This window comes from Ptychodera flava, chromosome 12 (assembly GCF_041260155.1).
Source record: "Ptychodera flava strain L36383 chromosome 12, AS_Pfla_20210202, whole genome shotgun sequence".
NCBI lineage: Eukaryota > Metazoa > Hemichordata > Enteropneusta > Ptychoderidae > Ptychodera > Ptychodera flava.
Genome location: NC_091939.1, coordinates 18,931,396 through 18,944,782, shown reverse-complemented (window position 1 = coordinate 18,944,782; position 13,387 = coordinate 18,931,396). Strand labels below are relative to the sequence as shown.

Below are 13,387 nucleotides of genomic sequence, written 5' to 3'. Positions count from 1 at the left end.
TTGAATGACGGCTCTTATTCACAAGATTACTCAAATAGTAAATAAAACTTTATTATTTTCTGATTTATAATTTTGAAATGAGAATTTGAATTTTGTACACTACTTTTAGAGTGGTAAGCAACTTATCAATCTATCTAAATTTCATGAACATATATTGCCAATGTAAGCAAAAATTATGCTGTTTTGCTTGCCGATGTTTATGTCTAAATAAGGATAACTTACAATTGTACTTTATAGAATGGTGAACAAATAATCAATGTATCTATGATCACAAACATGTCTTTGTCAATGTACGCTACTGCAACCAGCAGAGGAACAAGAGGTTATGCAAGTCTAGCAAAAAAGAACTGTCTTCCAGCAAGTGCTCGTTTTCGAAGAAGTTGGTGATCATGTTATGTATTTGAAATACGTATATGAGAAAAGCCCAAACATTTGACAATCTTACCCGCTGATAGGGTAAGAGAGAGAGAGAGAGAGAGAGAGAGAGAGAGAGAGAGAGAGAGAGAGAGAGAGAGAGAGAGAGAGAGAGAGAGAGAGAGAGAATGTGATGGACAAGAAAGAATTATTCATAACGAGTTATTACTATACAGACACTTTTAACAATAGGATTGACAGTATTTAAACTTTACATAATAGTTACACTAAATAAACAATAGGTGGACATGAATGAGGGCTCTCATTTGCGACTTTAGTCAAATAGTCAATAAAAATTATTATTTTCCAATTTAGAATTTCGGAAATAGAATTTTGAATGTTTCACTATTGTTGGGAATTGTAAGCAATTTATCGATGTATTTTACATCATAAACATATTATTAATGTACGCAACAGTAAATAACATATCCACAAGCGTGCATATGATGTATTAAACACAGAATTGCATGGCAGTCATTGTTTCTTTGAAGAAACTTTTGTGATCAATTTATTCATTCGCTACGATCAATTTATGCATTGGAAATATGTGGGAGGGATAACCGTCAATATTCGGCAAACTTACCTCCTGTAAGTTAGTAAGTAAGTAAGTGAGAGAGAGAGAGAGAGAGAGAGAGAGAGAGAGAGAGAGAGAGAGAGAGAGAGAGAGAGAGAGAGAGAGAGAGAGAGAGATTGATAAGAAAGAATTATTCACAACGATAGTTATTGCTATACACACTTTTTTAAGTATAGAATTTGACGGTATTTAAACTTTATTTGATATTTACACTAATTAAACAATAGGTGGATATGAATGACGGCTGTTATTCACAAGATTAGTCAAATAGTCAATAAAATATTATCATTTTCCGATTTATAATTTTGGAAATAGAATTTTCAATTTTTCACTATTGTAGGGAATTGTTAGCAACTTATCAATGTATTTTATATCATAAACATATATTGTCAATGTACGCAACCGTAAATAACATATCCACAAGCGCTCATACGATGTAGAAAATACAGAATTGCATGGCAGTCATTGTTTCTTTGAAGAGGCTTTTGTGATCAACAATTTATTGCTACAAGTGAGAGGATTAACAATCTATGTTGGGCAAACGTACCAACTGTCAGATGAGAGAGAGAGAGAGAGAGAGAGAGAGAGAGAGAGAGAGAGAGAGAGAGAGAGAGAGAGAGAGAATGTGATGGACAAGAAAGAATCATCTACAACGATAGATATTGCTGTAAAGACTCTCTTTTTAACGCTAGGATTTACTGTATTTATACTTCATTTAAATTTATATTTACTCTAAATAAACAATAGGTGGACATGACGGACAGTTCTTATTCACAAGTTCAGTGAAATAGTCAGTAAAACTTTATTATTATCTGATTTATAATTTTGAATATAGAATTTGAATTGTACACTATTTTTGAGAATGGTAAGCAAGTTATCAAGCTATCTAAAATTATGAACATATATTGTCAATGTTGGCAAAAATTAAGCTGTTTTGCTTGCTAACGTTTATGTCTAAATAAGGATAACTTAGTATTATACTCTATTATACAGAAAGGGGAACGACCAATCAATGTATCTATGATCACAAACATGTCCTTGTCAATGTACGCTTCTGCAACCAGCATAGGAACAAGAGGTTGTGCAAGTCAAGCAAAAAAGAACTGTCTTCCAGCAAGTGCTCGTTTTCGAAGAAGTTGGTGATCAGGTTATGTATTTGAAATACGTATGTGAGGAAAGCGCAAACATTTGACAATCTTACCCGCTGATAGGTTAAGAGAGAGAGAGAGAGAGAGAGAGAGAGAGAGAGAGAGAGAGAGAGAGAGAGAGAGAGAGAGAGAGAGAGAGAGAGGAGAGACAGACAGACAGACAGACAGAGACAGAGAGAGACAGAGAGGGAATTGTTAGCGAAGATATGTTTTGCTATCAATACAGTTTTTTAAGTAATGGGATTTGATGGACTTTGATCTTTATATGATACATACCCTAAATAATAGGTAGACATGAATTATGGCTCATATTGAAAGAACACTGAAGCTTATGAATAAAACATTATTGCTTTTAGAGTTGTGTTTATTGAAAGCATATTTTTAATTTTACACTATTGAAAGAATGATGAGCTACTTATCAATATATCTTCCACAGACAGACTCTCCGTTCTCGATTGCTCCATTTTCATTGATATGTGAAGGATACACGAATAATTGTTTTATTTTCTTAGATATCTAGCTGAGAAGATGCACTATTGTATAGATGATAAGCAATTTATCAATGTATCTAACACAGACAGACTCTGAGTTCTCTATTGCTCCATTTTCATTGATATGTGAAGGATACACGAATAATTGTTTTGTCTTCAAAGTATATTTGAGTTAGATATCTAGCTGAGTGCAGGAACTGACTGTCGAATTTTAAAGGCATATGCACAGGTAATGTTTTCAAAGAAGAAGCTCTACGAAAATTAACTGATGCTGTTGGTAATTTATTGATTAAATTCATATTTAAAAAATCAATAAATGATACTTAGCAACTTATTGGACTGTGGTTCTTACGTTTTCTGCAGATAGAGGAGACAAAGGCAAAGAGTGTGTGAAATCGACAGAGAGAAAGAGAAGGAGATTAACCATTAGAAACGATCTTATTACAATATTGAAAATATAAACTTGTACTAATTAGTTTTTTAATGCATGACGTGGTTTGTAAGAGGCTTAAACGATGCTGGGTAAATTTTGCGTCGGAAAGTTGTCGGTAAATCGATCAACAAAATATTACATTTCTTGTACAATATTTCTCGTACTCAGACTGAGTCTCTTGCATGTCATTACAAATTGACTCTAATATTCACAATAACACCCACTCTCACCTTCGTAGAGTAGAACTTCTAACGCTAAGTCGGTTCTCTCGATATCCTCAAGGATAGTAGATAACACACTTGTCTTGTTTAACCCGACAACATGACACATTTCTAATTCCCGAAAAAGTTGAAGTGCCGTTCCAATAAGATTTAGATCTTTCCCTTGAAGATAGGATTCACAGGATTTCTTCATTCTAACAAGTTCTTCTGTAGAGCAAATACAAACCGATGGTGCTGTGCAAGAGGGATGTTACTCATGTTTCTGTCAAATATTTTGTCATACATTTTACCTTTGTAAAAAAATGGAGGGCCAAATATGCAGACAAACATGTGCCATTGAGACGTACTAATTCTACTAGTGCAAGACGGACTTAAGTTACAATCCTTCTGACCCAGAAAGTCAATGCTTTGAAGACGTAACTCGCTAGTTACGCCTGCTTTGTGCGGGAATCTGTGGCAAAAGTGAATGTCACGTTCAGTGTGTTTTGATTGAAACCAACATTAAACATCTATGTGGTAAACCCAAGTTTGGTTGGAGATATTTGACTGTGTATTGCTAAGAAAATCTTGGAGATTATGCCATCACTTTGAGAGAACAGTATCTCCAAATCAAATCATTAATAGCATTTCAAAGAGGGATTATCCATGTGAAATTGGTTAATGCACAGGTGAAGCCACCGTATGTAAAGTGAAATTTCAGATAAACAATGAAAGAGATATTTTGTTAATTGTAATACAGAAGACTTTGAGATGAATTTATTCATAAATGTATCGCCGCATTGTGGGTATATTAGTACAAGATACTTTGAAATGTCTTAATGATGTTCTCAACAGTATAGGTATATTTGCCCTTTTAATGTAATTCGAACAGGTTTCGAGTTCCGACAGCATAGATCAAAAGCCATCCTCTCAGGAAGATAGTTGTTTATGTATGTTACAATTAACTCATCATCTGTGCTCGCGCAATCGCTGGTAACGTTCGTAAATTGACTAAATGAAAAATTACGAAAATAAGGTTGCATTCACAAACACCTCTGGAGGGGAGAGAAAATCCAAAAACGTTCTCAGATTTTTTCACACGCCCCACCTCACAAGGCATGCAAATACCCCTTCTGACTAGCTATAATGTTGAAATCCCCTCAAAGGGATAAAGCAGATATTACATATGGGTCATGAGTTTTTACGGAAGCATTTTTAAAGGATTCTGAAATTCACGCATGCCTTTTGGGGTTTCCCTTTTTGTGCAACTATAAGAAATCAAAATGTGGCCTTGGTCTGTCAATTAGTGCCTTGTCAAAAATTTCAAATCATTATACATTGGAGCCTGGGTATAGTATTAACATTTCCCCCTAAAAAGCTATATCTGTACATTTATATAATGGTTATCTATTAGAAACTTATAAACATTTTATGCTCCATTGTCATATGTATTATGGGAGTATATTCGTACAGTTAAGACACTGGCTAGACTATTTGTTTTTTTCCCGTCCGAAACAGTAAGGCTTGAGAACGGTAGTATGCACCACAGCGATATCCGGTAGGAAGATGTGACATGAACTGAATATATAAAGTTGTGAAAACGAACGTTCAAATCTACCTACAGTGGTTTGCTTTGAAGCATTGGCATTAGACGAACTAGACATATTGTCTAAATCGAGGTGTTGCCAACACTGTCGGGTGCAATTAACAGCTAAGCGGTAACATGAGTCGATCATAAAAAATCAACTCTGCAAAAGTTGAAACATTGTCTAGCAGACGGTCAGACGTAGTCTAAACAACACCACCACATATGTCCAAGCACTGTCCAAGTCTTATCACTTGCTTTCAGGTGTAGTTGTTTTGACTACATTTGACCTGCTGCAAGACAATCTTTCAACTTTGGCAGAGTTGTTTTCTCTGTGGTGAACTGGAATTACTGCTATGCTGATAATTGCACCTGACAGTGTTGGCAACACCTGAATTTAGAGAAAATGTCTACTTCGCGTAATGCCAATACTTCAAAGCAAACCACAGTAACAGCTACCTAAACCGCTTTGCTTGAAGTGGCAGGTAAAAAGTGCATATGTACAAAAATTAATTTTCGGATTTCATCGATAATGTTGATTTACTGAACATTGTAGTCTATGGGAAAACTATGAACATTTTTTTTCCAATATAAAGCTAGCAATATCTGTGCATTTATAGATGTTTGTTATTGATATAAATGTACGATTAAAGTTTGATGGTTACAAGTGCATATGTGTACGAGAAATTTTGATTTTGGAATTTCACCGAAAATGTCCATCCACTATACATGGGAGTCTATGACAAACTGTGAATAATTTTTCGTAATATAAAACTTGTAATATTTGTGCATAGACAGACGTAAGATAATTGGCATAACTGCACTTGATTAGAATCTGGTTGGTTAAAAGTGCATATGTGTACAATAAATTTGATTTTGGAATTCACCGAAAATGTTGATTAGAGTCTATGAGGAAACTATGAAATTTTTTACAATATTAAACTGAATAAATATTTGCGTTATAGGTGTTTGACAATTCATACTATGTACTTGATTTTGTGTTTGAAAGTTCAGATGTGGACAACAAAAATGATATTGGAATTTTACCCAAAGGATTATTTCACTTCTCATGGTAGTCTACAGGTAATTATTAAATATTTTTCCCTCACAAAACTTGCTATATCTCGAACATGTAAGTGTATATGTATATATGTAAGTGTTGTTTAATATTGACTTTTGACTAACAATTATAATGCTCTCTGTACAAGTGCAAGCTAAACTTTAAATGAAGGTAAACGTTACAACTACTGTGACAATATGTCTAGTTCGTCTAATGACGTCACATTGGACAAATAAAAACATATTTGTATAAAGAGACATTAACTCTACCTTTTGGCCAATCAAGTATGTTTTGTTCCGTGTATCGATTGCAGTTTCTTGTTCTACTCCCCAAAGCATGCTAGAATACCAAAATTCCGTTTTGGCAAATACTATGTGTATGCATACGTTATTCATCATTATCGAAGACAAATGAATTCTAGTCCGAACTTTAATTCAATTTTAAACATTAACAATGCAAAATGTACACATATAGCAGTGCTGGATTTTTCATCACGCTTCAGGGAGTAGGAAAAGAAACTGCAGTGGATACACACAACGACAAACACACCCAAAAATTAGCCAAAAATTTGACAAAATAGGACCTATTTCATATCATATCAGAGGCAGTTCTGTAAGTCCCCAAATCCTTTCAAGTGCCTCCCAACATATCCTTGATATTTTCAAGTCTCCCGTCCACTCTCCCACCCTCTCCAAAGGTGTTTCCGAATGCAGCCTAATGACAGCACGATCGGAGATTGACGACTGTTTTTATTAATTTTAACGATTTTCGATTAAGATAATGAATTCCGGGAAAAGACTCTGTCATAGACATATCTCGTCTTTTAAAAATACCGTCAATGACGCTGTACCTTCTCTAATGTGTGGCCAGGTTAGGTAATTGGTTGTTGGAATGGAGTTGTTGGCAAATAGTTGATGATGTAGGGGCATGAGGTGGGATATGGACCCAAAGAACCCAAAAGATGATTAAATATATCAATCAGAAAAATTCTAAGCTACAGTATAAACTGCCTAAAGATAGTTCAATGTGGAAAAAAGTTAAATAATTCAGAAATAAGAATTAACAGTCCGGAAATAGTAATGACGCACTTCCCTGCTGACCTGAGTGCATGTGAAAAACACAACCTGGCATCTGTAAATTAAATGTATACCAAGTGAACATTTTAAGTCACTATTAACTGTTTTTAATGGAATTTCCAAAGAGTCCTATGAAAATGATGAAAAACGCTTATCTGGTCTTGTGTTTGTAAAACCTCATGGCTGATAATTGTCATAGTATTGAAAAAAAATTAAAAGTGAAGAAATTACTGTTTTTAATAGGCATATTTTCCTTGAAATACATGACCCTGTAAAGAATATATGCTAAAAGTGTTTAAAAGTAAATTTCTTTTCAAAAAATAATTTAATCTGTGACCAAAGGATTTTTATTCTTTGAGTTTAACAAATTCAAACATTGCAATTTGTTCAATCATCTTGTGCAGTGCAAAATTTATAAAATGACTGAAAAATAAGCAAAAAATGGCAGAATTACAGTCTTTGTGAATGTAAAATTACGGGTTGACATCACGATAGCTGTTAATCTGTTTGAAGTACTAATATACTATAATTTAAAAAAGAAAAATTCATGCAGAAACGGTAACATATATTGTCAGCAATGTAGTGTTAATTTTGACTTTACATCAAAATATGCCTTTTCCGGATACCAAATATATAGGGCGAAATATTAAAATCCGCCATGTTCAGCAAAATCCACACAACTGCATTAATCCCTTTCTAATTTGATCTGATTTGCTTTGCTTAGGTTATCCTTGTATGACAGTCAGTACAATATTGAACTTGAACACAACACAGTGAATAAGTATGCTGTCAATGAAATGGTGTGGCTGCATCCACATGCAGCAATAGGAGTGCCTTTGTCTCTCACCCCTCACCTTTCCAACCTGTCCCATCCCTGAAAAAAATAGTTTGGTCTTATATTCATAATGTTAATAATTTCTGTATTTGTTAAAATGTGCACATCTAAAAACTTTTGATCCTAAACATTTTCATTTTTTTATGGCTGACCAGTCAGTTAACCTGTTTATTTGAATATTTGCGCATTTTTCCTCAGTATTTGACATTTTCAGAATACCTTCTTATTCAATTTGGCATTTTCTAAAAGTTAAAATGCTCCTTTGTGTGGTCAAGCTTTCCACAAGCATCAAATGCGGTATTTCATGTAGGAAGGTCTGCCTCTAGAGGGCGGGCATCATGAAGGTGTTTGTTAGTTATTTCCTCCACATATTAACACTTCGGCGACGGCTTCCTTTCTACTAGGTTTGCACGGACTTCGCTCAGCCGTCGGTTCGCCGCGAACATCTGGTTTTTATCAATAACCAGACGATCTGTTCTCTCGAGAACGATCCATGAAATATTGGGCAAAGTGAGAAAATGCCTCAATGTGTAGCAACCTGGGGTGTTCGTTATTTACATATGAAAGAAAAATGCATTTCATGAATTTATTATCTGAATAGAATCATGAAATACATTGAAATATTGAAGTGTGAGTGAATGTTATTTGTCATCAGTGGTGTTTACTGTTTCTCTGCCTGGGAAACATGCGTCCGTTCGTGTGACCTCAAAGTGTTTACACTGTACGCAAACATTAGAAATTTTAGATGGCACATCTGTTGCCACTGACGTCAAACATTGGTTCGTAAAGCTCATCTCTTTCTCTCGCTTGTATATTACAGACAGTGAGAAACCACGATTGCAACAAGAAATAGAGCGTAGACAGGAATACTACAAAATGAGTATTGCCGGTGGTACCGTGAACAGACCATACACAGACCTACGAACTGGTAATTTCGATCTTTTACCGGAGTTCATTGGTCCAGAGCCAGGGCTTATCACCTGCTGCCAGACGATGCTTCAGAAGTCGAATGGTTTTTGCAAATATTCGACGAGGATCTGATAAGATTCATTAACCGATGCACTAATCGTTACGCTAGACAGAGGAGAAGGGCAAATGCGAGGGAATGGCAAAGATCGGCCTGGACACCGACGACGGTTATTTGTGGCCATTCCCAACTGATGCTGTAGGGGTCACTACATGCTGTTTACACATGGCACTTACCTGTAGTATAATATAAACCAACAGCAGTTAAACAAACAACTAAAATACTGAGATTAGATCACAGTTATTGTACCATCTGTCAGAGGGAGTCTCCGATAGAGTTCCCCATACAGTGATGGCTCAGTCACTTCAAGGAGGTGTGTCTACCCTGACATTATATATGCTTTAGCAGTAGCTTCTGTAATTTCTATTAACTATGATACTCTGCCAATTTGTGTATATCATAACCCAGCCCGAATGTTTTCCTTCATTTGTAAAGCGATTTTCTCTTTTGAGTCGCTGCCTAGTATGCTGTCATAGTCCCGGGCGGCGTTGCCCCTATTGAACTCAGTCTTTTTATTTACTTCGTTTATAGGAGTAATCTTCTATATTGATGCAAAAGATATGTATTCCTTCCTATTTCACACTTTTGCATTAGTAAGAGTAGCACTAAACAAGGCATCTATTGGCACAAGGTTAAAAACAGGGTAAACGCCTTTTTATTTTTTGTTGGAACGCAATTACTCTTCACATCATACTGAGTTGCTGTACCGAGTCAACTGGCACTCCTACATGTATGGAGATTGCCTCACTCACAAGATCTAACACAGTGCACGATACATTGTCGTTGATAAGAATTCTTGATCCACTTGCAACTCTTGATTTTTTCTAATCTGTAATTTCCTCCTGTCAGTTTTTTACTTTCACCATTCACAACAACAAAAGAGTAGCTTCTGTCTTAATTTTTTCTGTTGCTGGCTCCCATGATGAAGTTCATCAAGGTGGAAATTTGCTGACACAGTGGGACTAGTGTCAGCTACTAGCCCACCTGCATCTTTTAAGTCTTATTAATTGAGCTTGCCATACCTTCTATTCTAAGAACAAAAGAAATTATATGCTGAAATTTTACAGTAAAATAGCCATTGTAAATTGTCCAAGGCAAGATAATATAAGTATAATCCTATTCCATCTATTCACAACACAGAAAAAATATTTACCGCAAGATTACCGACGCCTCTGATGTAGATTCAAATGCTCTTGCTGTTAATCTGTTAATCAAGACTTTGCATTCCCGTGAATTGGACACTACAGATGCTCCAAATGAAAATGACTTTACAAGCTAGCACCATCTCCATCAGGCCTACCACTGGCGAAGCCTTTTCTACTGTGGACGGAGGGCTTTCCATTTCATTAACTGCATTCATTAGGCGGGGAAGTATTGACATTATCTTTATAACAAAATTCATATCCATAGTGGCGTATTGTAATTTGTTGCTGTAGCCTACTGTGCGCTCAAATGATTATCATTCATAAGTACTTACATTAGTCCGGCATTTTGTTATGCTTGACCTACGTAAGGTGTGCAATAATACTTTTGTTTTATTGTAATTTAAATGGGGCAGGTTCGAGGCCGTGTTGGAAATCGTGGGAACGAGGCTACCCTTTGGTATCCATTGTTAGCTTTGACCCTCGAGCGTTCGCATGTACATAGTACTTTAACCACAGCTATTGTTCCCGCCAACCAACCATTTATAACTTACAACAATGGGAGACAACGAACAAAGTTTTCAAGCGTGGTGCAATGCAGCAGGCCTCACAGAAGACACATTCAGGATACTAACTGCGCACGCCATCCCATCTACGGACGTACTCAAACGGCTCAGCGATGAAGACATCATCACTCTTGAATTGCCTATCGGTCAACGCGGAATGCTCCTCCATCCACAGACCTATTTATGCACAAACCCAGCTCCCCTGGATCCCTAGCAACAGGCAACTCCAGACCAACCTTCAGGAGCGATGGCGGCACCAGAGGTGACTACGAAGTCCCTGGCCAAAAATAGCGACTTGAACGCCCTTCTCGAAGAGCTAGGTGACAGTGCGCTCAAGGACATCATGTCAGACCAGCACATCAAGCGTACCAATGACCAGAGTCCTGTGAAAGGTGAGCGTAAACCGTTACTCATTCCAGACTTTATTACCACCAAAAACGGTTCGCTTGACGCAACCGATGAGGCCGAAATCGCGACTGAGGGGACATGAAACTAATAATGCGAACAACCAAGCAGAGACCGAAACCGGGCCAAGTTTCCCTCCCTCAGTGGATATCAGCCAACGCCCGCATCTTAAAGACATTAATTAACCGTGGTATGTCTACGAAGGACACATTAGACTACCTCGATCATACAATCAACATCGGGGATTACGTGCAATCCTTCACATCCGCTTCAGTTCTGCGATATGATCACGAGTATCGAAAAAAGCAAGCGGCGGATTCAATTGGGGCTCTGTCGACCTCCACCTTTCCTTGTATCATCTCGATAAACGAGACACTACTCCTCAGGCAAAAGGAAACGTTTCCAAGAAACCAACAAAAGGCCGACATTACGACTCAAATGGCAAGAAGATTTGTTTCGACTTCCAAAATCAAACAGGCTGCCAACGGTCATCCTGTCGCTTCGTGCATGTGTGCATCGAGGAGGGCTGTCACAAAGACCACCCACAGTATCGCCACAAAGCATTCCGGAGCAACAACTCCAACAGCCAAGCATAGCATAAGGTGGCTAGCCCTCTGACTGACTGCCTGACAACATGGAAAAATGAACTACAGAACATTATAGATCGTGACTTCCTTCTGCACGGCATTACCTGTGGCTTCGACATCATCGACCCTGGCATACCCCTCCACAAAGTCCAAATATCCAACTATGCCTCCAGCATCGATCCGGCTTATTGCGACGCGGTCGAGCGACAGATCGCCACAAAATCGCCGCCGGTAAACTACAGAATTATCGCTAATCAACCGCGAATTGTCAGCAACTTAGGTGCAATACCTTAGAAAGGCTCAAATAAAGTTCGACTCATCCACGACTGCAGCCAGCCTGTCGATAAAAGCGTCAACTCATACGCGTCGACCACTCTCTTCAAATACAAAGCGATAGATAAAGCCATCGCAGGGTGCAAACCGGGCGCCTTTCTCGCCAAAGTTGACTTAAAATCTGCTTACCGCCATGTACCCATAAGCGCAGACTCTCAGCATGCTACCGGTCCCCGTTATTGCTTTGCAGGGCATCAATCATGGACCTACATGGTTGACACAAGACTGCCCTTCGGGGCAGCAAAAAGCCTGGAAATTTTCACTCGCATTACCAGGAGTATCACTAGAATGATGCGCAGAAAAGGATACCAAGTTGTGATAGTGTACCTCGACGATTTCCTAATATTTGCAAACATTCCAAATGTTACTACAACTGTTACAACAACTCGGCTTCACTATTAACTGGAGAAAGTGATCGCACCCACCCAATGCCTCACTTTCCTTAGCATTGAAATAAATACGCACAACCGGACATTGTCCTCAGACAGCAGCAAACTGCAGGACCTCAGCAATCTCCTTACACACTGGCTGCCCAAACGGCGGGCAACCATACGCGAGCTTCAGCAAATAGTCGGCAAACTCAACTGGGCGGCATGAGTTATCCGCGGCGGTCGCACATTTCTGTGACGTCTCATCGATTTGACTAACTCTGTTTCACGTCAATCACACCATATACGCCTAAACAAGCCAGCCCGAGCCGATATAAGCTGGGGGCAAATCTGAGCAAAACGTTAAATGGTACGGCATTCTTCATCGAGGAAACACCGTTGCCTCAACAGATCTTCACTACCGACGCATGCTCTACGGCAGGAGCGGGCATTTTCGTGAATGACTGGTTTTATACGCGATGATCCACCGACCACCCCACAATTGCAGACGCACATATCAACTTGCAAGAACTCTACACAATACTGCTCGCTTGCAAGTGGTGGCATTATGCCGTGGGCTAGAGGGGGTCTACGTGCACCCCGCCCCCCCCCCCCAGGATAACAAACCTGTAGTTTTCAGAAGCCTTGGGATCCCTAGAATACGAAATGGAATTTTAACAGAAAAATATAGGGACGCAATAACTGTTATGGTCATGTTTTGAAGGGTACCGCAAAAGCACCATTTTCCAACCAAAGTGCATTTTCGTCAAATCTGTCTTCTTGTAAGTCATGTGCTGAGCTTATTTTTTAACATAACCTCACTTGTTTGGTATCATTAGAAAGGGAATTTATTCTTCTTTAAGATGACATATTGTAATATGCAATATCTTCTACAGTGTTTTATGAAATATGACCAAAACTTACCCCATACCCCAAAATTTAACATTGCAAATTACAGTAAATCTCAAATTCTATCAATTTTTTAGCTTGGCATAATAAAAAATGCAATGCTTTGTATGAAATCTGTTTTATTTGATACAGGGACATGTCAGAAATATGAAATAGACTTTCAACAGAAAAAATATTGGGGCTCTGCAGCTGTAATAGTCATATTTTGTAGGGTACTGCAAAATCACAGTGTTG

The 13,387-nt window shown here is 37.9% G+C and overlaps 1 protein-coding gene across 1 annotated transcript in view; it reads right to left on the bottom strand.

Annotated features, from left to right (window-relative positions):
• Positions 1-2,653: 2,653 nt before the first annotated feature.
• LOC139145289 (uncharacterized) overlaps positions 2,654-13,387 on the bottom strand; it is a 46,011-nt gene continuing 35,277 nt past the window's right edge. The window contains exons 3-4 of the mRNA XM_070716337.1: positions 3,291-3,488; positions 2,654-2,984 (exon numbers count right to left, since the gene is read on the bottom strand). Of these exons, the coding sequence (XP_070572438.1) occupies positions 2,959-2,984; positions 3,291-3,488 (224 nt within the window). The 3' untranslated portion in view covers positions 2,654-2,958. The remainder of the gene's footprint in view (positions 2,985-3,290; positions 3,489-13,387) is intronic.